Here is a 24,168-nt window from a genome sequence, read left to right on the forward strand (position 1 = left end):
ACGTCTTCAACTATTGAGAAAATAAATATCGCTAAACCAAGAACTTGTTTATTATACAACTACAACTCGAACGATAGTAATTTTAGTATAATAAACTATGGTGGTTTTTCATCCTACCTCCTCGCTTCACTCAACTGTGTTACAGATATCAACAATACATAGACATTTGCTCGTGTGAATACGAAAAAATGGACGAACAGATTCGCTTGCCTGTTTATACGACATCATATGGATCTCATAAAAAATGTTTCAATGTAATCTAAAGAATACATAGGCACCTCACACGACGAGCTACCCTATGGTGAAAGCACAAACCTATCTCCTGGCTGACTCTCCCGGTGAGTTTGAACAGTCTTTTTACTGTCAGTCGTCGTGTTCATCATCCTCGCCTTCAGAATCTGCAGTCCACGTGAAAGGTAGCGTGAGCGAGGGGAAACATATGACGCTAGTTTGAAAACAAACAACCTTAAACCTCGAATCATTTTTTTTCGGACAGTTGCTGTCATGGTTTCTAGCTGGTAATCCTATTTTTCAATTACCGTTTTCCCCTATGCAAGTAAGATATCTGTCCAACTTATAAAACTATGAATTGAATAACTTGTTACCTGATCGAACATCGTCATCAACTTTCCCTCTAGCCTGAATTTGCTTCACGAGCATCTGAACCATCAACTTCCACCAATAAACATGACAAATGAGTAAGCAAATTAGAAGAGTATTAAACAGGTAATAGTATATAGATCCATCCACTATGTGCTTCTCCTTGTCCAACTTCAGAAGAGCTTCATAGCTGCCAGAAACAAATGGAACCAAAAATCAATCTTTGTATATGACATTACGAGAAAAAAGCGTCATTTAAGGAGGAAATTCAACAATTATATGATATTTTCTATGCCAATGTTAACGCCAAAAGGAAAACAGAAAATTTCTCTCTGCATATTTAGCTAACCTGGTACTCCATATTATCCAGAATGGAAAGTAAATAAGACGTAGTACTGTCCAAGAGAGAACGAAAGTAACAAAAGCAACGCCGGCAAGAATTTCAAAGCCACAATATTTTGACAACTTTGCAATTTCTAAAAACACATCAGATCCTTCATGGAGAGCTAAAATGATTGAGCCAACTCGAGAAAACCTGCAGGGGGACAAAACAGATCATTAAGACACCAGAAAAGATAGAGGCAAGCCTGAAAAAACAAAAAGCGAAGAAGCAAGCTGAGATGCTTTAAAACTTACTTGAATATGTAAGATGCCACAATTAAAATTGTAGTTGCTACATGATGAGCCATTGACACCACAAAGTCAGAACGCCTTGTTTCCCAAAACACCAAAGCAAAGGTGGAGTAGATGTAGAATCCAGCGGAATACATGTAAAGTCCCTTCAATTTTAATCTGCCAAAAGGGGATATGCAAGGCCAGGTGAGATGCAAAAGGTAATTGTTTGTTAGAGCAAAATTACACATATGATCAGAAATCAAAGTAAACAAAAGCTACTATTCACTTTGACACTGAACAATGATTTCTAAACTGAGTTAAGAGACGAACTTGGTTTTCTGGTCGGGCCAAATCTGATCGCCAGGCCCTACCCAAAAGTATCTGGTTTTGGTGAACCAAGGCTCGTTGTATGTAACAGAAAGGGCCAAAATCTCTGCAGTGAAAAAATACACACATTTGAATGCTGACTCTTTGAATTTACTAACTTTCTTCCGATTATCGCGTGTCTCAACATTCACCAATGCATGCTTCTTTCCAAACAAAAGGCGCTTTGCTAATCTCTGCCAAAAAAACAAAAAGCAAAAAGTACAATTCAAACCGTAAGGACCATAGTTTTCAAGTCTACTAAAGATAGCCCCCACAAAGCAATGAAACATGTAACGTAGATCAACATTATATCGACGCAAAGCTTCAGATGGTTAGATTTGCATTTCTCATACATTGATACAAAAAGAAGTTTTCCGAGCTTAGGATTTCCATATGACTAATAAGTTGGGCATGGTAATTATCTCTGCACAAAATTGGAATCTGTGGGATTGCATACATTTGGGGATTTCAACAGTAACCGCGAAAGGATCACCACTTTCATGAATGACAATACTAAGAATAAAAAATACCCAACAAAATAAGAGCAAAAAGATCACAACTTTAAACCGTAAATGTTAACAATGCAGCCTGAGACCCAATTTCATTACCATTTTCTACAATTTGATGGTTCTAAAGTAACGTCAAGCGAATGCACGTGATCATCTGGTCTAGCGGCACTCAGTCTCCGCTTTATTGGAGCACGTAACGAGCTCAAATCTCACAAACGACAGTAGTTGATAAAAAGGAAAGCAGCATCAAGTGAATGAAATTGAAATTAAATCATGTTCTCCCACAAATAATTGCAGAGTGCAAAACTAGTTCCGTTCCAAAATACAATAAAATTCAATTGTCTGATAAATTTGAGAGTACCAGGAGTTGTACCTCAAAGAAGAAGATGTCCAGGACGAGCCTGAGTGAAGGGAAAAGAAGAACGAACAAGGGGAGGACAAAGAAGTCATTGGGCACTGGGTACGACTCCTCCTCCCAGTTGAGTTTGACCAAATCACTGATTCCGAACAGACCCATTATTTCCTCCATCAAACCCAAGAATCTGCAGAGGCGGAGGCGGAGGCGGAGGCGGTGGAGGAGCCGGCGGAACGCGTCGTAGATCGGTGTTCGAGGAAGATGAAAGGGCGATTGACTTTTGAAAAGCGTACGCACAACAACTTCAACGGTTTTTGACCGGTATATTTTATCGGGTCATGCAGTCTAAGATGACCCGGTTTGGATGTATCCGATTTTAAGCGGGCTATGTTTTGTGTGAAATTTAGAAACGTGGGCTTATTTTGACGATTCAATTGGCCCAAATCAATGATACTCTGTTTTAACAAAATAATAGAATATTGGCAAGGACTTTACAACGCCACAAGGAGAGACACTCTCGTATCATTAATTCTCGATGTGGTTAGCGTCTATTAGACATGTGGTACATTTTCTGAACATGTGACAAGTATATAGTGGACAAGTAACACCATTGAAACTATATCTTAACTGTAATAGATAATCTCTCAATCAGAAGGCTGCTCAATAACCAAGTTCTAAGGTATATCAGATTAGATTTTTCCTCACCGTAAGAGTCTAAGATTAGATTAGTGTCAAATAAAAGAAAACGTTAGGTCATTAAATTATGTAACAAATTCGTCACAAATATATATTTGTTATCGTCACATTTATCCATTCGAGTTAAACTTTAGACTGGAGACAAATATGGTAGACCAAAATGTTTATTTCGTGTGTACTAATTTAATCCATTCAATTGTCTTTCGAAGCAAGAAAATTATTTAAAAAGAAGAGCACGTTTGAGAATGAATATGTTATCTTTTTTTCTTGGAAGAATATTGACTAGAGTTAGGCATGTATTATTTCTAGTATCACATGTGGATGCTAGGTTAAGTAGCAACATATGACGCAGAATAATACTAGGATACACACACACACACACACGATATATTCGATCTTGTAGGCAGCGTCTTTGTCACAGAGTGGTGCTATACATATACATTATTTTTAATTTTCGACCGCTAGTCAGCAAAACAACTATTTTGTCCTAAAACGAAGAAATGTGAGATTTCATTATAAAATTAATTAGCAATATGAGGAGTAGTCTAATTTTTTGATCGAAAACTGAATTTTCATTTCTGTAAAAATAACAGAGGACAAGAGATTTGGAGGAGTAGCTTAATGAGCGCTTAATTCGAAAAACTCCATTAGAGATGCTCTAAGAGGCTCCCTTGAACATTGCTCGAGCTCTGTCTACACCCATTAACCAATGCTCAAACCCCCTCCATTATTTCCGTCAAAACTTCCCTAAGCTTATTTCTTATTTGTTCATAGAATTAAACGAATAAGAGTACATAGTTTGCATGCAATGTCACGTAAACTAATAGTCACATTTCATGCAAAATATGTAACAATTTCCATGAAATTTTCGGAGTAAAATTTCCTACAGATACAACTAGTACTGTGCCTTGGCATGCTTGCATTTACTATCTAGGGTTTTCATCAATCGGCTGTACAATGTAGTCCAGATCGATGGCAAACGCTCTTCAAGCCGAGAAAGATTTATATGACATGAGTAAAATGTCACTGTAGCGTTATGCACATTGCTTATTTCAATGACACGGTGTGCCCCAACTACCTGAACTTAAAACTATTAAATTTTATTATCGGTTTAAACGTAGTGACGGATGACCGTTAAATATAAGAATCAAATATGTGTTGGCATAGAGTGCATACATGCACTCATGAAATTTTTATTGAGAAAACTCTTAGCCTTTACATAGAAATGTTCTCTTGGTTGAGAGTAACTTGTACGACATAACTACATTTCTCTATAATGATGTTTTGTGTCAATAATCAAGAGAAAACCAGCGTTGACAAACATTGTCCGATTTCGAAAACAGTACTCACGTGGGAAGGAAGACAAGGGAGAAGCAAATCGGGATGTGATCAACGCAAAAGGACACGCAGCAAGAATAATACATTATGCATGGGCCTCACCCCTGTCTCCTCCTCCTCCTAATATTATATATATGTGTGTATATATATGTGTGTGTTGTATGGTAGCTAAGTGGTTCGATTCTAGCCACTGAAGAGAAATTGGAAGTGGGAAACAGCCAAAAATCTTGCTCAAAAGTATCGGGGGCATGGTGTTCCCCAAACCCTCTGGATTATTAAACTCTTTAACTTCGTTTTGTTCTTGTCCCTTCCTAATCAAAGAGGGCCCCATCGCATGAGTTGTCAATTATATATCCATGCATTTTACAGGCAAATCACATCTACTAGAAGCACATCTTACATTACAGTTCGTGATTGGTTTAAAATGTCGTTATAGAACCATCTCGTTGTAAGGGAGTTATTCTCGGATTATAGGGTACTGCCCTTTTACCATTGGCTTCAAGAGTTTGCACATTCATAATGTCAGCCGCTCACCTTATCTGCTCATGCATTGGAATACTGATTGGGGCTTACAAAAGTGAAGGATTCAGATTCTTTCCCCTCCTATTTTTTCTTCTCTTTAGTCCTTTTGTATTTGAACGTCTGCGATTAAACTACGTTAAAATTTAGTTAAAATTTTGTGTTAATTTAACACACACACACATACATAGAGAGAGAGAGAGAGAGAGAGAGAGAGAGAGAGAAGAAGATGAGATTTGGATATCCAACAATGTATGTCGTTTCAAGAGTTATTGCAGAAGTAAATATTTACTTTTACTTTTGCTTGTGGAAGATATCTGTCCGATGGATCACTATAAATTCACACATCCAAACTTACGCCCTCGCGAAAGCAGTACAAGAAGCACAGAAGGAGAGCAATAAATAACAAGACAAGCACATGGTTTCTTCAAGATTTATCTGATAAGTTGATATGAAATTTCAATATTTGCGGCAGCATGTATGAATATATAATATTAGTGATATAATAATTCATAAATAATAATATTATTAGTTGGATCCATAAAGTCACTTTTTTTACTCAATTGAACATATATATATTTGTGTGAAACTCATTTGTAATGTTTATTTTTAACTATTTAAACTGTTTATCTTTCAGAATATTATTCATATATCATTTTTTGCAAAAATTAGACAAATCTATTTAAGACATTCATTTGTAGTAAAAAAATAATAAACGAATACGGTTCCACAAAGAAACCTTAAACTTTAAATCCAACGATCATATGAATTCAGATTTAAATGATTTTTTATAAACATGATATTTGAAAGAAAATTTAAAAGATAAATAATTCGAATCGTTTAAATACATTATAAAATGAACCTACAAAAATACGTATAAAAAATAATTCGGATTGTTGAAATACATCACAAATTATTTTATATAATTTTTGGGTGTTGATAGTATTTTTGAGAAAAAGGATCCTAGCCGGATCATTTTCTTGAGGATTTCGTGATCGTGATCGTTTATTATATATCGTTTGATCAGTTTTCATTAGGTACTATTTATATTTAATTTTAAATTTAAAATAATTTTTCATTACATAATATATGATGAACGATCACGATTACAAAATTCCTAAATTCCCAGATCCTTTCCATTTTTTGAAACGATGTCGACGGTACTATAATATATTGAATTAACATAGCAAGCTGGATTGCACATTGGGATTATTGAGCTGTTAAAAGGATTAGGACCTGTGTTCTGTTTTCTTCTCTTCCCCCAATAGCAAAACAAAAGACATAATCGTTGCCTTTAGGAGACACACATCATCAAAACAATCAATTTGGTGGAGAACATAGCTACCCCTAGCAGACATAGGTTTTTGACTAGTTCCTATCTATTGATCAAATAAAACCTACAACTCCAAGGTAGAACTCACACAAAAGAGAATTGCTAATGTGACGTTTCTCTCAAAACTGTTATACAGGAGAAAGTTAAAATATGTAACAACTTGTGGTATGTTTGTGACGCAACGATCTTAGTTATACAAATTCTTGTCTTTATAAGAAGGAAGTAGGACTTACACATGACTGGTTCATTGTCATGTGATGTTTTGGTCTAATAATTTATTGTAATAGGAAAGTTTTTTTACACATGACTGTCAAGGTTTCAGAATCGGATCAGTTGTCTACAACTAATCACATCGATATTATCTCAACTTAACCACATGCACAACTCAACATGTGTGAAATTTTATCACAAAAGACTTTAATATGATTAATAATGTAACCATTCATTCATAAGTAGTAAGATATTGCGTCTATCTAAGTTTTCTGATGTAAGATTGTATTCTTTAACAAGTAATAATATGTAATTAGACCGCGACACCACAATGACAATATATAATTAGACTGCGACACTACAGTAACAACGAACATGTTCCATTGAGAAAGGATGTTCCATTTTAAATGACAAGTAGGGATTTTTTATAAGGGTGTGAAAGCTAAATGAGATAGAGAGGAGGTCCTATTGTATTCCCTATTAAAAACACCGTGTATGGAACTCATACAATGTTATTCTCTCTCTCTCTCTCTCTGGTTTTTTCTTTCTGCATCTGCATTTAAGGCTTCACCATTGGGGAGAGAAACCCAATGAGCCCTAGTGAGTGAGCAACCACCAATGTCCTTTCAAATTCATGAGAGATAGCAAAAGCTTTAAGCTTTGGTTTGTGCAGGATAGATTATTCACTTTCACTGACGGCAGCTTCTAGCTAGCTAGCTGTCTTTCTGCTCAGTAAAAAAGCCGGAGAATTAATTGGTATTTAGATTTCCAGGCAGTGTGGTAGTAGCACTCTCAGTTATTGCAGGCAGCTTATTGGCTTTTTGTATAAGTAGAGGGAGAGCAGTGCTTCTGGCTTTTGTGGTGTTGCTTTCAAATGTGAGATTGGTAAGCTTTGCTCTCTCTCCTCTCTCTCTCTCTCTCTCTCTAAGAACATTTCCTTTCTTTTTTTGCTTTGATTACAAGTGATATTATTACTTTGAGCTAAACTAAGGGGAGAGGGGAGGGTTTGAATGCGAGACGCAGTCGGTTAAAGAGAAAGATCCTATCGACAGGGCAATCCACGTGTTACAATAAGAAATCTTAGTTGTTTTTACCTCTGTTTTTTACCCTGTTTTCCCCTGCTTTTGGTTTCTGTTAATTCAGTTTTCTGTTGGGTTTGATCTGTAAATTCAGTTATGGATTCTGGAAAAATGCTTGGAGGTGCGGAGGAATGCCACAGCAGTGAATCCGGGTGGACGATGTACATTGGCTCCCGCCTGGAAGGCGAAAACGACGGTGGCATGCATCACGAAGAAGACGATGAAGGTGGAGAAAATTATGGTGGTCATCGTAAGGGTGAAGAGAGTGACGATTCAATGGTCTCTGATGCCTCGTCCGGCCCGAGCCATCATCACGGCCGTCCATCTAGGTCAGGACAGGGCGTGGCAGCTGCTGAGAAAAAGGGAAAGAAGAAGCCGGCGAAGGAGAAGCAAACCAGAGGTGGAAGGAGAAAGCAGGAGGAGAAAAAGACAAGGCGTTGTTGATTCACGGCAAGAAACGCTGAGGCGGAAACCAACCGGAAAAGGGTATTTTGGGAAAGAAGAAATTGATTAAGTAGATGTTTTTTGATGTTCTTAATCATCAGCTAATTGCTATTATTTTGTAGTTAATCGGGTAATTAGTAATGGGGTTAGCTGATCAATTGTATCTCAGGTAGAAAAATAGGGGTACAATTTAATTTTATGACTATGGTTTCGTTATGGGATTGGCTTTTAGAGTTATTGTTTGAGGATTCGTTGAAGGGGCGACGTAGAGAAATTTATTGATGCACGAAATGGGAGACTTAAATCCATATCCAAATCCCATCAAGCGAATCCTCAAAAACGACGCCCTGCATAGAGTAGAAAATAGATAGAGTAAAATAAATATTGCTGCAAAACCAGTTGCATAAAATATAAGAAAAATTAATGAAAATGATTTAAAATTTTTAATTTTAACGATAAGGATAAAATAAAAGGTAAAGTGAATAATATTATGACTGATTTTTAGTTTTAAAATGAAGTTTTTCGTTAAAACGAACAGTATCGGAAGCTTTTCGTTAATGTTCTTAATAATATAGCCTTGAACAGAAGTTGCAGATACATTCAAGTGAAACCATAAGGGAAGATGACCAAAATGTTAGCCGAAACTGGCAGGCTGTGTAGCCTGTGACTTCACCTTCTCACACGGTTTGCTTCCGTTCTGCGTCGCATCGTTTAAGGTAGCGGTCATGGACTTGGCGGTCTTCTTCCTTTTGGTTGGAGATTCTCGCGTTGTCTCCTCAATAACTATGGGGAGATTTTGCGTTTGATCTCTTTGGCCGGTAACTTCCCTTTGTCCAAGGGTCTTGACCTCATAAGCACCATGGAAACGCCGGTCTAAAATACGTTCATAATCTGAGGGGTTGGCATTTTCAGCCAAAGAACCGTTTCGCCAATCGTCAACATCTCAAGGACCAAGGTTTGGAGAAGAAGCAACCCCGATAAGATAGGCAACCAAAATATTATTGACAACGAAACCAAACACAACACTTCTACTGATGCCAATCGAACGGCCAGGAGGGGAGTTCTATAGTGCCCTGAATGTGAGTAGCGCGAATAGCTGCGTTCAAATCAACGAGAAATGGATCGTACCTGTCTGAAGAGTAATGTTCTTTGTGCCGGCAAGGTTGTGAAAATGTGGTGCATCATTGTGGCTGGACAGCCTTACGATTTGGAATGTATAGAGCGCGGATGCATGCAGAGATGTGGGCTCTGGTGGCAAGAGTCCATGGATAAACAATCCAGCATATGCTGAAAGAGCAGAAAAATGCAGAAAACAGCCAACTCTAATGCAAATCAGTTGCAAAATATCAATGTCTCAAGCACTTTTGCCACAGAATTCGACATTCCAAAACATCAAAACATACTCAAGATTCTAAATGTTGACATTGCTACCTAAATTTATCACTAGCAATCCAAATTTTGCACAATTTCCCACAGTGAATGGGACCTTGTATCGGAATCCATGCATAGAATAACACGGTGATAGTAGGACCAATCCACTATCTGGAACTGGTCGACTGTGGTACTGGCTGTGGCTTTGAAGGACTCGGTTCCAGTCTGTCTGGCTGTGGCTTTGGAGGACTCGGTTCCAGTCTGTATGGTTATGGCTTCGGAGTATTCGCTTCCAGTCTGTATAGCAGCATTTGAAACGGAAACCTTGTCCTTGGTCTTCTTCCTTTTGTTCGGAGGAGGGCCTTGGGTTGTTCCCCTAACAAATATTGGGATAATTTGCCTTTGTTTACCATCTCCGACCTCATAACCACTATAAAAACGATAATCTTCAAGGACGCGGTCCAATGTTTCCTCATCAAGTTTTACAACAATTTGCCTTCTTTCAATGGTCCTCACCTCATAACCACCATAAAAATGTCGATCGTTAACACGGTCATAGGACAAGCGGATTGACATTTTCAGGCACAATTCCGTTTTGCCAATCATCAACATCTCTGAATCCAAGATTGGGAGTACAGGCAGCTCCGAGTATAAAGGCAACCCTGACATCCTCCATCGTGTAGTTTCCTTCGAGAGGAAACCAAGCACAACACTTGCAGTCCTCGTGCCAGTCGAATAGCCAAAATGGCCTCCCTAGGTTGTCTGATCCAACGGTTGATGTTCTCCAATATCCCTTCATATTCGCAATAATTCCTCGAACCAAATTACGATCCAAAACAAAGTTCTCGATGTTGAATGGATTATCAGTACCCCAAGCTGGACTGTCACTGAGAACAGGAACATATACAGTATCTTCCGGAGTGCCCTTAATGTGAGTAGGCCGAATATCTGCATTCAGATGAATCAGAAAGGCATCATATTCCGATGAACAATAAACTTCTTCGTGCGAGTAATGCTTTAAAAATGTAATGGAGCATAGCGTCTGGACAGCCTCGCGATTTGAAACATACAGATCGTGTATCCATGCCGAGATGTAACATCTTGTGGCATGAGTCCGCGGAGTTATGCCTGATGGAAGGGCAGACTCTTCGAATAGATACTTTAACCGTTGCCATTGACACTGAAAGAGAGGAATGTAGAGCGAGACCAGTTGATCGAAGATGGTCTGAAGATGTAAGCTAACACAGCGGGTGACGCGTTCCTTGCGCCGTACCCTAATGCAACCTGCTTCTAGTAGATACTTTGTTGCTCTTGACAGACCGTCCTTGAACGAGTCGTCTTCCATCGTAGTCAAAACTCAAAATTTAAACTCATCAAGTCGTCTTCCACCTTGCCCTACGAACATACAAAAATTTGGACTGCATTCAAATTCCGAAATTTACAAAGAACAAACTTTAATATCTTCTGCATTATCTTGATTTCGAGTAACACAGTTGGGATGTTTAAATTCAACAAAAAAAAAAAATACATAATCCTCGGATCTGAACAAAGAAACCCTAAACAAAAAGAAAAGACTTTGACTTAGGTGTAAATTAACTAATTAATTGAAAAAACCATAACAAAAGCAAAGGTCTGTATGTATGTATGTATGTATGTATGTATGTATGTATGTACCTTTGAGATTAACTTACTCAGTTCTTCTCAAAGAAAACCAAGTTCCTCCAACGACCCAAAATTCTGTGAACCTAAAAGCTGTATCTCAGAAATTTTCTAGGGTTTGTTTCTCGTGCTATCGATCTGGCAACTTGACCATCCAACTCTTGTATCTGTGCCAATTTTTTGGAAATTTCAAACGTTTTCTTGTCTGGTAAAATGTAAAAGTTATTTATGTTGATATTTAAAGAGTAAGAAAAAGAGTGCTAACTCATTGTAGACTAGTCCGCTTCTCCATTCCTTAGTGTATATAATATCATTTGTGTAAAAAAAAAAAAAAATGTAAGAAAATGAGTAGTACTACTAGGGATGGCAACGGTTCGGTTTGTGAACAGAAATGTTATATCCATTAAAATTAACCATATCCATAATTGCAAATTAACCATCGGGGAAACGGATTCCTCATTGGTTAACGATTTTATCTATGTTTGTCAATACAAAAAATATATTTGTTCAGTTGACGCATTATAGTTTAGTATATATTAATTTCATCATTAAACATTTGATGTATAAAGTCATTCAATGAATTGGTCTTGTGAAATATAAAAACGAAAGCATTGAATTTAAAACATTGATGATGTTGATTGATATTTGGTATCTCTCATACGCACCATTGAATTCTCATTGATTTCGATTCAAAACTTTTGTACTTTCACACAAATGCGACTTTTGATCCAAAATATACCAGAACTTTCATATGCAAATTTATTTTATTCGGACGGTTATCGAATTTAATAGTTAGAATTGTCATCCTTTACCATCTCCAAAGGAAATGTCAAATCTTAAGTGGAATTCCATGTAATCAAATTTTAAGGTGGGAGTAAGCTCCAACCGATATATGGATTGACATATAAGACCATCTCCAAAGGAAATGTCAAATTATAAGAGTTAAATTACAATTGATAGTTGATGTGGCAATCTGAAACCTTATGTTAAATTTTGTAATTCTCCAATTGAATTGTTAAATGTTATTTTATTATTCAAATGTTATTGAAATATTAGTGGAATAAGGAACCCACTATTAAAATGAACTAAAAATAAATTTGACATCAAATCACTAAGCCTTCAAATCCACGTAGCAAATAACACTTCGGTTGAAGAAACTTTTAACGTCAAATATGCGCAGTGGCATTCCACTTAGGATTTTGACATCTCATTTGGAGATACTCTAAGTTTTCATATGTCAAATTTGACATATGAGAAAATATGATGTCAAATAATTTTTAATTATTTTATTGTGTAAATCCCATTAATGCACAAATTATAGATCTTGAAACTTTATTTTAATTGAGTTCATTTTAAAATATATCGTACAAATATCATTTAAAATGAAAAAAACATATTGGTTGAAAAAAGAGAAAATCTGACATTACCACTTCAACCATCAAATTAACATTTGACATTTATGTGAAACGTCAGCTACCCACACTATTATTTTCACTTTTCACGCATTCTTTTAATTTTTTACTATTAAACTAAATGAATTGACGAAAATTAACGGCGGAATAATCAACAAATGTACGTGAAAGTAAAAATATGTGCAAGGGCAAATTCGTTGTAATTTCATAAAATGGAAATAAGGAAACAAAAAAGCGCGCCAGGATACGACACATCGACAAAACCACAAGTGGTGACGTGGACAAAATCTAACCTTTGCCAATTGCCATCCCCTTCATTTCTTTCTTCCTTCTTCTCATCGGTCCTCCTCACAGTTACAGTGAGCTGAGAGAGGAATGTCGAAGCTCATTCTTCTCCACACTTCTCCGATCCACCGCCGCGCCTTCAACGCCGTCGTTTCGACCTCTCTCTCCAAACCTCTCTTCACTCCCACCTCCCTCCGCTTCCTATGCCTCCGCCCCCAATTCATCTCTCCCTCTCCCCCTCTTTCTCTGCGCAGCATCTCGGCTCGCGCCTTCGACTCGTCTCCGTCGTCGACGGATACCAAAGAAGACGAATCGAAGGAGAGCGATGGCGAGATCGTAAATAAATCCAAAACAGCAGACAAGGAGTATCCGAGCGGCGAGTTTCAGTTCGAGAAGGCGAGCGCGTGGAAGAGCTTCGTCGTCAAGCTCCGCATGCTCATTGCGTTCCCTTGGCAGCGCGTCAAGAAAGGCAGCGTCTTGACCATCAAATTGCGCGGCCAGGTTTTGCCTTTTTTCTAAGTTACATTTTTTGTGCTGTGTGTTCGGGGATTGCAATTGAAAAAAGCATTTTTCTGTTTGACTTTTTTCTAAATTACTATTTTTTTATTGGCGTTTTTCAGGTATCTGATCAGCTGAAGAGTCGATTTTCGAGTGGACTTTCGCTGCCTCAACTTTGTGAGAATTTGATTAAAGCAGCTTACGATCCTCGAATTTCCGGTGTCTATCTCCAAATTGAAAGCTTGAATTGTGGTTGGGGCAAAGTCGAAGAAATCCGAAGACATATCTTGGATTTCAAGAAATCAGGTACTTTTTGTGACTTGTTAATTTTCATTATGTTTTTCTTAGACTTGGCGCCAAACCGAGCGTAGTGGCGTTATAGGATTCATACTGCCGACCCCATTTAGTGGTATAAGGCTTTGTTGATGTTGTTTTTGTAAGTGTACCCGCCCCCCTGCGCTCGAGTTATTAGAGTAGTTTAGAATGTCGCTTTGTCGAGGAGAAAAAACTTATCATATGGACTGTTCACTGTGGCAGGTAAATTTGTTGTGGCCTATGTACCGGCTTGCGGAGAGAAAGAGTATTACCTTGCTAGTGCGTGCCAAGAGATATATGCACCTCCAAGTGCTTATTTTTCTTTGTTTGGTCTAACCGTTCAGGCCTCATTCATAAGAGGTCAGTTTCCCTGAAATCCGTTGTTTCTGTTGTGAGAAAATGCTTATTCATTAGCTCATGTTGCAGGGAATTGTCATACTCTCTTTCAGGTGTTCTTGAGAAAGTTGGAATCGAGCCACAAGTGGAAAGGATTGGTAAATACAAAAGTGCCGGTGATCAACTTGCACGCAAAACCATGTCCAAAGAGAATTGTGAGATGCTGACAGCATTGCTTGATAATATATATGGGAATTGGCTGGATGTGATTTCTTCCACGAGAGGTGCTTTGTAATTTGATGTTTGGCCAATCTTCAAGTCTTTAAGGAACTGATGGACTTCTGAAAATTTTCAACAGGAAAGAAAAGAGAAGATATCGAGAATTTTATTAATGAAGGAGTCTACCAAGTAGAAAAATTGAAACAAGAAGGCTGGATCACAAACATACATTATGATGACGAGGTATGGAGTTCTAGTTCCTTTTGATTTGGAGTTGACGTTTGATGTATGTTTAGAAATAATCAAAATTTAATACCATTGGAATATTTGATACTAAGAAGACTTAGAAGGTTGTTTCAAAGTATTTCGGATCCAGACATTTTAAAAAGTAACATAGTTCGAGAAATTTGAGAGAGTTTTCTAAAGTTCAGTTTCGCTCTTCAAGTTTGTCAGAGTATATTGAAGTTCTATGGCCTGGTAATTACAAATTACCTTAGTTTATTAATGACATACAAACATACATTCAATTGTCTTCCAGTGTTATATTCTGTCTTCTGATATGTTAATTATAATTATCCTGTTGTCCGTATTTTGATATGAACGTCCCATATTTTGTGTGCAAAACAGTATTCATTCATCGTTGTGATAGTATTGGTGGCCTTGCAGGTTATTTCAATGTTGAAGGAAAGACTTGGAGTACAAAAAGAAAAAACTCTTCCTATGGTTGATTACAAGTAGTTAACTTTCTTATTGGTGGCCTTCAATTACTAGTATTTTGATGTCCACTAGATGCTCTATATGTGTGTGTTTAACCATCCTCCGTCCCTCTCCTTACTTATTCATTCTTTTTCGTTATTAAAACAGAAAGTACTCAAGGGTTCGGCAATGGACTGTTGGATTATCAGGCGGTAAAGACAAGATAGCCATAATTAGAGCATCAGGCAGCATTACTCGTGTACGAGGCGGTTTAAGTCTTCCCGGTTCTAGTATTATTGGGGAACAGTTCATTGAGAAGATTCGCAGTGTGAGAGGTATGGTGACTGTGGTCTATCATATGGAAGTTCATTTGCCTAGCATGGTGTCCTTCTTTCTTTTGATGCATTTGCAGAGGCTTTATAAGATACAAGATGTGGATGTACATTATGGTTTGCTATACTGTGGAGATTAGTTTGTTATATAGTTCTTGCATGTGTCACTAACACTACTTACATAGTTACATGGAGTAACTCGATGAACGTAGATAAATTTGTTCCATTTACTTGCAGTATCGTATCATTTATAGAAAGCAGTGACATGTAACAAGACCAATGATGCGCAATTGTGTACTTTGTAGTTGCTGAATATGAAACCCTTCGGCATTGGTTACTGCTATCTCATTTTTTTTTACCCATCATGTTGATATTTTTCCCATTCCAGAATCAAAAAGATATAAGGCCGCAATCATCCGAATTGACAGCCCTGGAGGTGATGCTCTTGCTTCTGATTTGTAAGTGCTAGTATATTTTAAGCTTAATTTCATGCGTATATTTATTAGTGTACATTTATAGTAATTGGGAAACATCCCGAGCATCTGAATGAGTATGGATATTCTCATCCGCAATGTCCACATAGTGTAGAGTTTGGGTGCTAGCATGGCTTAAAACAGGGTCTTGCAGCAGTAAGGGTCTGATTTGGGGAAACGGATGATGCTTCTATTTAGCTCATTGTCTAGTCTGCTTATGATGAATGAGCCTGATAAAGAAGATAATTCTCTTTGATTGAAACTACAATATCAGTAAAATGAAGGCGAAATGTTTGGACAAGTGGGGTATTACAGTTATTGTTATTTTAGCTGCATAAAACTCTACATGTTAAATTTTGCCCCATAAATTGTTGATATTTTGGAAAGTACTGTTGTGTAGAAGAAACTGTGTATTTGTGTGCCTATGGGTGCACACGATTAACTGCTTGCCCTGATGTGTTTATGTCGGGCAGGATGTGGAGGGAAATCAGACTTTTGGCTGCATCAAAACCTGTCATTGCATCGATGTCTGATGTGGCAGCAAGTGGAGGATACTATATGGCAATGGCAGCAGACACCATTGTTGCAGAAAATCTAACCTTAACTGGTTCCATTGGAGTTGTGACAGGTGAGTTTGACTTTATATAATCATAAATTGAATTAGCCAAGTGGCGAAGGCATTAGTCTGCATTGCTTCTACACTGCAGCCCCATTTGATCTATATTGTATAACGACGCTGGTCAAAACAGTGACAGACACGCATCTACTACGTAATTGTGTGACATTTTTTAATGTATTTGCATATGAATTTTGTTTATAGGAAAGTTTAACCTGGGAAAACTGTATGAGAGGATTGGCTTCAACAAAGAAATCATATCAAGGGGAAAATATGCTGAAGTTCTTGCAGCTGAACAACGACCCTTCAGGTAAAAAGATTCGTTGCCAAGAGTATCTAATGTCTCCTATATTTCTATAAATGGCAAAAATTTCAAACTCAACATTTTCTTTTCCAATACAGACCAGAAGAAGCTGAACTGTTTGCTAAGTCTGCACAGAATGCATATAAGCAATTTCGAGACAAGGCAGCTTTTTCCAGATCGATGACTGTATGCTGGTCAATTCATTTTTTGTTTTGGTTTCACATACTTTTCCTTCTGTTAATTTGAAATATTAAAGTGTCCCTCTTTTGTTGTGTTGCCAGGTAGATAAAATGGAGGAGGTTGCACAAGGAAGAGTTTGGACTGGTAACGATGCAGCATCACGAGGTTTAGTTGATGCTATTGGCGGATTTTCTCGTGCTGTCGCAATAGCAAAGCTCAAGGCAAATATACCCCAAGACAGACAGGTGTGGTCATCAACAAAATTTGTTGGTTATTAATATTAATTTCGACTTTGAGTGTTTGAGTGTATTATCCTTTCTTTGGGATGTTCTTTAATGGTGGTGCATACTGTGGTGCCAGGTTGCGCTCGTGGAGCTCGCAAGACCTTCCCCGACGCTGCCAGAACTTTTAAGTGGCATAGGGGCTACATTGGTTGGAGTGGATAGAACAATGAAGGAAGTGCTGCAGGAGTTGACGTTTTCCGACGGAGTCCAAGCCCGAATGGACGGAATCATGTTTCAGAGACTGGAGGGAGCTTCTCAGGCCAACCCCATCTTCTCTTTGTTGAAAGATTACTTTGGTTCCCTCTAAAACCGTATTATTAGCTTTCCCGTTTATTTTTCTTCTGGGAGGGCTAAAATTCCATTTTTGCTATATCTTGTGGTCATATTTATCGGAAGTGGAAGTTTTTTTTTTTTTTTTTTTGTTGTGGAGTATTCTGTAAGCAAATTGTACATCTACCACAGGATCAAGCAATACCAAAATATTCGACGACTGCATGTGTGAGTTAAATCAGTTGCTCTTTGTTTGGCCGGGCCTACTGCTTTGCACTCGAGTTCAAATTCCGCTCCCTTACTCAAACATGTTTGTTATGTAATATTTATGGCCAATGTCTTATCCTCTCCACACGAACAGGCATCTCAACTATGGCTTCTGTGGCTAAGCTGATATCAAAAGTTGTTGAAAGGGAGAAAATTGTGAGAGAATAAACGCTTCCATCATTTAAAAGATGGCCTTTGTTCTTGTGGAGATTATTGTTAAAGCAAGGAGGAAACCGGTTTTCGAATTCAATGGAGAAAAAGGGTTTTCGAATTCAATGGAGAAAAAGGTGTGCGGAAATTATTTTCGATTAAAGAAGTATATATATTGATATCCTAGTTACATAACAGAATAGCGATTTTTTTTCCTCTCATTTAGGGCTTGTTTGGAACTATTTTCAAAATGATTGAAAGCGTTTTTTGTGAAATGTTTTTGGAAATCAAAAACATTTTTATCCAAAAATGTCTTTAGTCATTTTAACCCACTTTTAAACAAGCCCTTAATTAGCATCACACCTGCTTGTACAATAATTTTTCCGTCAACCGTCACGTTGTGTTACCAATTTGTTTACTTTATAACATGTATATTGGTATCATATCTTAGATCCATAACATTTACACAAGGAGAGGTTTTCGAATTTGAATAAAGGGCGACAAGCACACTGTCTTGATCAACTCATCTAATCCATATATGCTTACAAAGATTAAAAGTTTTCAATAATTTGTAGTTAAGGTTTTGTACTTAATCAGTTTATTTGATTAATTTTGACTGTTTCAAAGTGCATTTCCAAGAGGACAAAATCTAATGAACGATCTCGCCCTTGATTTTTTTATTGGAAATAATCATCTCCAGGCTTAAATAATTAAGGGCGTTTACTCTTCGCACCTTACGTGGCTTGTATTTCTTATCCTAAACCCTAATTTTGTTAGCAAAAACGAAAAATATATTCTGACTTTTCAAAAGTAAAGGATTTATTGATCCTACATGGCCTCTATCTTGGGATGCCAATGGAATCATTTGTAGAAATTTCGATTTCATTGAAAAATTGGTTTGTCGGCAAAGAGAGTTGTCTGACTGAAAATTTGTTGGCCATTTCGTCCCATAAAGCATATCGCCTAAGAGTTTTTTTTTTCTTTTTTTTATGAACAATGAAAAAAAAAAAAAACCTGTATTAAACAAAAACTTATATAAAACCATATAATTTTAATTTTTAAAGTATTAAACGGGTATACAGGACGATTTCAAAGCAAGAGATGCCATTATTGAAAATTTTAACGAAAAGATCATGATACTGTTCACTTTAAAGAAAATTCACATTTTTACACTAAAATGTCAATCCCAGTACTATTCATTTTAACCTTTATTTTATCCCTTTAATTAGTTTTCTTATTATTGGGAACTTTGACAACCCTACCTCTTGGGCTTGCAATAACTATCCGGAAGGGGATCATCTCTGAATCTATTTCCATCAAATTCACCAAATTCGGGATCAGACTGTTCAAATTTGATACAAAGGCTACAAACAGGGGCCCTTAGGGATCAGCCTATTCAAATTTGATACAAATACTACAAACAGGGCCCTTTAAAAGTTATAATAACGGTAGTCATTTGATCAAATTTAAACGGTTCCGATTCTGAACTTGATGGATTTGGTAGAAAAGGGATCCCTTCTTAACTATTCCTCGCTGAAATAAAACTAAAATTAAAAAATAATAATAAATAATAAAGAAAAACACTGCAAAGCCACGATTTTTTTTCACTTGGCTGTGGACTTTGTTATAGTTTCTTAGCTGTTAGCAACAGCAAAATTGTGAGCATGGCGAGCTTGCCGTCTCCGTCGTCTCCGGCGTCGCCATCCTCCTCTGCTTCTAGCTCCGACAACTCCGCCACTCGACCCATCTCTCACTCTCCTCCAAATCCACAGGTTTTTTCTCTCTCTCTGTCTCCCCATCTCTTCCTATACGTATATCTGTATAATATATATATATACACACACACATATGGTTTTGTGTAATGATTTCTTATGGGTTTTCACCGTTTCGTATTTTAAATACGTTGAAGGTTGAAGCTGGAGCCAACAATGGAGTTCTGGATGCCGAGGAGAAGAAGCCTGGTATTGTTTCTGCATATTATGAGTGAGTATCTCTTTCTTTTCTTCCGATTTTCGCTTCTATTTTTTGTTTGAATATTTCAAATTTTCAACTTACATGCTTATATTCCTTGTTGAGGAACGTATTTTGCAATTACCATGCCATTATTTTCTCTTTTTAGTAATTATTTTTCAATTTTTTTGGTATTTATTTTTCCCAGTAGATTCAATTTTAGTGAAAATGATGTAATTTTTCGTACCGCTGTGTGTAATTTGCTCTACTGGTTATTTGGCTTAACTTGTAAGTTTGGTTTTCGGTAGCAATTCTTCAGAGACTTATGCTTGTTTATGTGTTTGTCATTTGTATTTTGCTAAGTGTGTGTGAATTGGTTTCCAGGTAAAAGAAAATTAATGAAGCTGTTGACTTTATTAATTATACTCGTTTTTCCAATTTTTGCGTAGTCCTGAATTATGGGAATGAGCTACGAGTAAACTTCCCAAAAATTGAATAGATTGTATAGGAAGAGCTTAATTATCTGCAGGGAGAACATGTTACAGATAATTGCGACCTAAAGATTGATCGAAGAATGGATCTTGTGTGGATCGTTTTGACATGATTTTCTGCAATGCATGATCGATTTTAGTTATTTGTACAGTGGACTCAGTAGTTTGAGTGGTTTCTATTACTTTGAAAATTCAGTTGTGAAACTCTTCTCAGACTCTCTCATCTTCCGCGCTTTAGTATGCTTAAGTGTTTTAATGGTTTCGTGATTGAGAACATAGTAGTGCTACTTTCTATTTGTTTGATTTTCACGATTACTTCTTCCCATTTTCAGAATTTGAATTTCCGGGCCTTACACTAGCTTACACTTCTAAGTTCTAAGCCTTGCGCTCTCCTTTGCATTTGCACACACACAAACAGAAATGGTAGTCTTTATCGGCCACAAATTTCCCTAATTACAACTGTTGTAATCTAGCAGTCCATAGTGGTCAAAATTTAGCGATATGAAGTCTCTATCGACATTATTAACCACTTCATTGTAAGAAGGTACTACGTTACGTTCTTAAATTAAACTGAGGAGGTTCTTTGGTTTACATAATGATACCCCAACATCCCCTGACCTCCAACGCAGACACATGTAGGGTATCATTGACCTATCTTCCCTTTTGTTAAAAATGTAGAGTATATGGGAATTCCATCTAGAAGCTCACATGCCTATTACATTGTGCTTTGTCTTTATTTCTTCTCCCTGTAATTGTAAAATTCTTGGAATTGGTTATGGTTGGTGATAGGGGGTTTTCATGTGCACAAATTAGATCTTTGTGTGATGCAGGAGCGTTAGAAAGGCTTACTGATGCCTGGTTGATCTACCATTTATGAGCTCAGTTATTCAAAATGCACGTGACATATGAGTTTTAAGTATTTCTAAGGGGCTAGGACTATCACGTATCAGGTTACTTTCATAACCAATGGCTCCGATGCTAGGGGTGCTGTAACCCTGATACGTTATTGAGTCTTTGTAATTAGTTTTTAACAGAACACCCCATTGATTTTTTTATCACTCTTTCCCTGTCGTAGACTTATAATTGTCATTGTTATAGTTTGCTCCTACCGATGTCTTCTTCATATTCAGCTCTCCTCTCGGTGCAGCTTAGCGGAAAAGTTTTTCCCACTGCTGCCGGATATTAGCTTCTCAGTTATATTTCATGCTTAAAATGAGCCTTAACTTCTCTTGCGTGTCATATCATGAATTTGAACCTGTGCCTAGCGCCTGGATGATAAACTATGTCCTTTGTTTGTGTTAGTGACCTCCATAGCGCAAACCACATCGAGAAGTTCAAGAAATATGAAGTGGACTACAGTCGTTGGTTGACTGCAAAATACTTCTCAAAGACGAACCTATATGGAGGTGTGCAACATTTTCTTAAATCTATGATGCGGGTTCATTTTAATACATGTATACAAAGTACAATGAGTGCAAGTCGCTGAATTATTCAAAATTAATTTTCTTCGTTCTTGCAGGCAACATCTTTGATGAGAGTGTGACAATACATGATCAGGTTATAAAGTCGAGCAGGTAGAGTATATTGAAGCGTGTTTTTTAATTGAATTTCACTTGCTGTTTCCGAAGCTAATCATGTTTAGTTCCTCTATGTCTAGATGGCCTTGCACCCTCTCATATGCAGACCCGGTCCAGGGTTTTGAAGAACAGAGCAACATCTTTTCAACTTTTACCGCTACAGCAGAAACCTCGCCTAACGTCTCAAATGGGAAGCATCAAGTAAAGAAAAGCGATTGATGATAGGTTTTTTTTCGATTTTCAGGGCCTGTTTATATCTATTGTTTCATAAACGAATGTTCTGATGCACGCTAACAAATGACTTGGAGTACATGGACCCAAAATTTTGAAAATCTCTAATCGAGTTATCAGAAGTTTCTTATATCTACTGTCGATGTATGCATTTGTACCGAAAAGGGTCGGATACCTGCCATCTTATTGATAAGATCATATGGATGTAACGTAGAGTTGAGGATGCAAATCGACGACAATTTACAGAATGATAACATCGTATGTGTGCAAATCGCTGACAAATTACATCGACCATTTAAACTCGTGTATCTTTAACTGTTTTTACCTGTAGAAAGACAGCAGGGGAAGAAAGGAAGAGGGAAAACTTTACGCATCGATACTACTGCACCCCTATACCGGATGAAGCAAAGTGGAATTCTCCGTAGTAGGGAGGCAGGCAATCATGGCGTACTTGAGTCTTCGGCTCTAAGTCGATTGCCACTTGTGTTACCTGTGACATCTCCGGCATTCCTCAGAGGTGTTATGAGATCAGCAAGGACGATTTGAAGGGAAGAAACTCTCTCTTTTAGCTGAGCATTCTCCTGGAGGATCAGTTGGTTGCCCTCTAACAGTTGGATGAGCTTATCCGAGAGCCCGCGATTGGTAGAGTGGAGCTGATCCACCTGATACTGCAGTTCTTCAATCTGCTTCTTCTTACGCATTCGCGACCTCCTCGCGGACTCCCTGTTGGATATCATTCTCTTGAGCTTTCTTTCGTAGTTCATGTCCGGCTCCCCAGCTTCATCGAAGGCCGCTTCGTTGCTGAGAGACGAGGCGTTTGGTGAGAAATCATGGGCCGGAACATGGATATGAGAGACGGGGAAGAATCGAGGCGGGTAGATCGGCATGGAATCTGGATGGGGATGCGTTGGGAGGCAGTGATTAGGTAAGTACCGAGTCCCCTTTGATTCATTTGGCTCCATGAAGAAGAAGAAGAAGAAGAATTCACAGGGGTTTTAGTAATTTTTTAGTGAGCTTCTAGCATCTATATATATACATACATTTCTTGACCTTCACGTAATCAGAAATTAATTGAGATTAAGCTTCTTCTTGCCATGTAATTTGTGTTGTTTAACATCTTTTGTCTTTACACATTCATATCAACATCTGAAGGCAAATACCTGCACCTGGAGATTATGACGGTTTTCGGAAAGGCGTGTGAGATTAAGGAAAGAATCAGAGCGGATGATCACCTTGATTTGCTAACATGGATGTCTTAATCTCACATTACTTACTTCCGACGTCTGGCCAGGAATGTGATTAACAGAGTAATTAGGATTTGCTAAAAATGTAAAGGGAAGGGCTAGTTCTTGAAGACAAGTGATCTCATGAAATGGTTAGGTTTACCTTGCAAAGTGAAAAATATGGCTATATAAGTAGGGGTCCTTGTTTTGGATAGACTTAGTTCTTAAGCTCTTTTGGTTGCTTCTAGGTTTTTCTCTTTTCTATACACAATAGGATATTTACAAAGATATATTTGGAACATATATAGTCGTATAGGTTGCGGTCACAATTTGGTATCGAACTCGCTGCAAATATAAATAGTGGTGGTCTCTATTACAAACCTTGTAAAATCCATGCAATACAAACCTTGTGAGTCGAATCTCAAACCCTGTGAGCCGACATGTTTATTTTTATTATAAGTGGGTTAACCAAGTTGCGGCAAAAAATACGAGTTACAACATACCATAACTCATTATTGAATTCTTATACTTTACTTCGCCATTGGATTTGTGTGAGCCGAATATCAGGCCTTTTACAATCAATTGAAAACTGAATGTCGCTAGACCAGATAGTCACGTGCAGGTTACTTCTAAGATTAATTTATGTGATAAATACCAATAGTTTGGATTGAGAAAGCTCATGCATAAAGTTTGACTTAGTGGCTCTATCTACCAAAAAAGATAACCCTAATTTTGGAAACAAAAGGAATTTTGTGAAGAAAACAAACAAGGTGCAAATCATGGGCATCACCATCCTCCTCATGCTGAATTTGTTGGACTTATAAACATAATTTTCATTTGATTTTGTGGTTGAACACTTAAATATTACTGAAAACTTAATCCAATCTATTGACTATCATTAACATCTGCTTAATCTACGTAATCACCAACTTGTGTGTTTAAACACTTTTACTAAAATTGGCCGG

At 37.5% G+C, this 24,168-nt stretch overlaps 5 protein-coding genes across 6 annotated transcripts; 3 read left to right on the forward strand and 2 right to left on the reverse strand.

Moving 5' to 3' along the window:
* Positions 1 to 26: 26 nt before the first annotated feature.
* Positions 27 to 2,747, reverse strand: LOC103930183 (ceramide synthase 1 LOH3). Its single transcript, XM_009339488.3, has 6 exons — positions 2,464 to 2,747; positions 1,546 to 1,775; positions 1,237 to 1,392; positions 950 to 1,135; positions 606 to 790; positions 27 to 398 (listed from the first exon to the last, which is right to left on the reverse strand). Exons 1-6 carry the CDS (start codon positions 2,617 to 2,619, stop codon positions 364 to 366), a joined length of 948 nt encoding a protein of 315 aa, XP_009337763.2. The 5' UTR covers positions 2,620 to 2,747; the 3' UTR covers positions 27 to 363.
* A 4,255-nt stretch (positions 2,748 to 7,002) lies between these two features.
* LOC103930193 (protein SOB FIVE-LIKE 2-like) lies at positions 7,003 to 8,280 on the forward strand. The gene is made up of 2 exons (XM_009339491.3): positions 7,003 to 7,426; positions 7,715 to 8,280. Exon 2 carries the CDS (start codon positions 7,717 to 7,719, stop codon positions 8,062 to 8,064), a length of 348 nt encoding a protein of 115 aa, XP_009337766.2. The 5' UTR covers positions 7,003 to 7,426; positions 7,715 to 7,716; the 3' UTR covers positions 8,065 to 8,280.
* Positions 8,281 to 12,826: 4,546 nt separating this feature from the next.
* Positions 12,827 to 17,539, forward strand: LOC103930211 (serine protease SPPA, chloroplastic). Of its 2 annotated transcripts, XM_009339502.3 has the most exons (13): positions 12,830 to 13,292; positions 13,412 to 13,595; positions 13,827 to 13,964; positions 14,054 to 14,224; positions 14,299 to 14,402; positions 14,826 to 14,893; positions 15,024 to 15,190; positions 15,576 to 15,645; positions 16,134 to 16,288; positions 16,481 to 16,586; positions 16,679 to 16,766; positions 16,862 to 17,005; positions 17,121 to 17,539. In XM_009339502.3, exons 1-13 carry the CDS (start codon positions 12,882 to 12,884, stop codon positions 17,349 to 17,351), a joined length of 2,037 nt encoding a protein of 678 aa, XP_009337777.2. In that variant the 5' UTR covers positions 12,830 to 12,881; the 3' UTR covers positions 17,352 to 17,539. The 2 variants fall into 2 exon arrangements, with proteins under 2 accessions (XP_048443456.1, XP_009337777.2); XM_048587499.1 differs by lacking the exon at positions 17,121 to 17,539 and having other exon boundaries at positions 12,827 to 13,292; positions 16,679 to 16,774; positions 16,862 to 17,003.
* Positions 17,540 to 19,316: 1,777 nt separating this feature from the next.
* Positions 19,317 to 22,110, forward strand: LOC103930222. Its single transcript, XM_009339514.3, has 5 exons — positions 19,317 to 19,503; positions 19,641 to 19,714; positions 21,475 to 21,578; positions 21,692 to 21,746; positions 21,830 to 22,110. Exons 1-5 carry the CDS (start codon positions 19,396 to 19,398, stop codon positions 21,966 to 21,968), a joined length of 480 nt encoding a protein of 159 aa, XP_009337789.2. The 5' UTR covers positions 19,317 to 19,395; the 3' UTR covers positions 21,969 to 22,110.
* A 140-nt stretch (positions 22,111 to 22,250) lies between these two features.
* On the reverse strand, positions 22,251 to 23,075 carry LOC103931732 (basic leucine zipper 43). The gene has a single exon (XM_009341255.3). The coding sequence runs from the start codon at positions 22,940 to 22,942 to the stop codon at positions 22,421 to 22,423; it is 522 nt and encodes a 173-aa protein (XP_009339530.2). The 5' UTR covers positions 22,943 to 23,075; the 3' UTR covers positions 22,251 to 22,420.
* Positions 23,076 to 24,168: the final 1,093 nt, after the last annotated feature.

The sequence above is a fragment of a genome, unplaced genomic scaffold, assembly GCF_019419815.1.
Source record: "Pyrus x bretschneideri cultivar Hongxiangsu unplaced genomic scaffold, Pyrus_bretschneideri_v1 Contig27, whole genome shotgun sequence".
Classification (NCBI taxonomy): Eukaryota; Viridiplantae; Streptophyta; class Magnoliopsida; order Rosales; family Rosaceae; genus Pyrus; species Pyrus x bretschneideri.

Coding starts and splice junctions, on each gene's coding strand:
- LOC103930183 (XM_009339488.3), bottom strand. CDS start 2,619: ATGGAGGAAATAATGGGTCTGTTCGGAATCAGTGATTTGGTCAAACTC. Junction 1,136..1,236: donor GTGGCATCTTACATATTCAA/GTAAGTTTTAAA, acceptor GTCCCCCTGCAG/GTTTTCTCGAGTTGGCTCAA. Junction 791..949: donor TGGATAATATGGAGTACCAG/GTTAGCTAAATA, acceptor TGTTTCTGGCAG/CTATGAAGCTCTTCTGAAGT.
- LOC103930193 (XM_009339491.3), top strand. CDS start 7,717: ATGGATTCTGGAAAAATGCTTGGAGGTGCGGAGGAATGCCACAGCAGT.
- LOC103930211 (XM_009339502.3), top strand. CDS start 12,882: ATGTCGAAGCTCATTCTTCTCCACACTTCTCCGATCCACCGCCGCGCC. Junction 13,293..13,411: donor CCATCAAATTGCGCGGCCAG/GTTTTGCCTTTT, acceptor GGCGTTTTTCAG/GTATCTGATCAGCTGAAGAG. Junction 14,403..14,825: donor ACATACATTATGATGACGAG/GTATGGAGTTCT, acceptor GTGGCCTTGCAG/GTTATTTCAATGTTGAAGGA.
- LOC103930222 (XM_009339514.3), top strand. CDS start 19,396: ATGGCGAGCTTGCCGTCTCCGTCGTCTCCGGCGTCGCCATCCTCCTCT. Junction 19,504..19,640: donor ACTCTCCTCCAAATCCACAG/GTTTTTTCTCTC, acceptor AATACGTTGAAG/GTTGAAGCTGGAGCCAACAA. Junction 21,579..21,691: donor AAAGACGAACCTATATGGAG/GTGTGCAACATT, acceptor TCGTTCTTGCAG/GCAACATCTTTGATGAGAGT.
- LOC103931732 (XM_009341255.3), bottom strand. CDS start 22,942: ATGGAGCCAAATGAATCAAAGGGGACTCGGTACTTACCTAATCACTGC.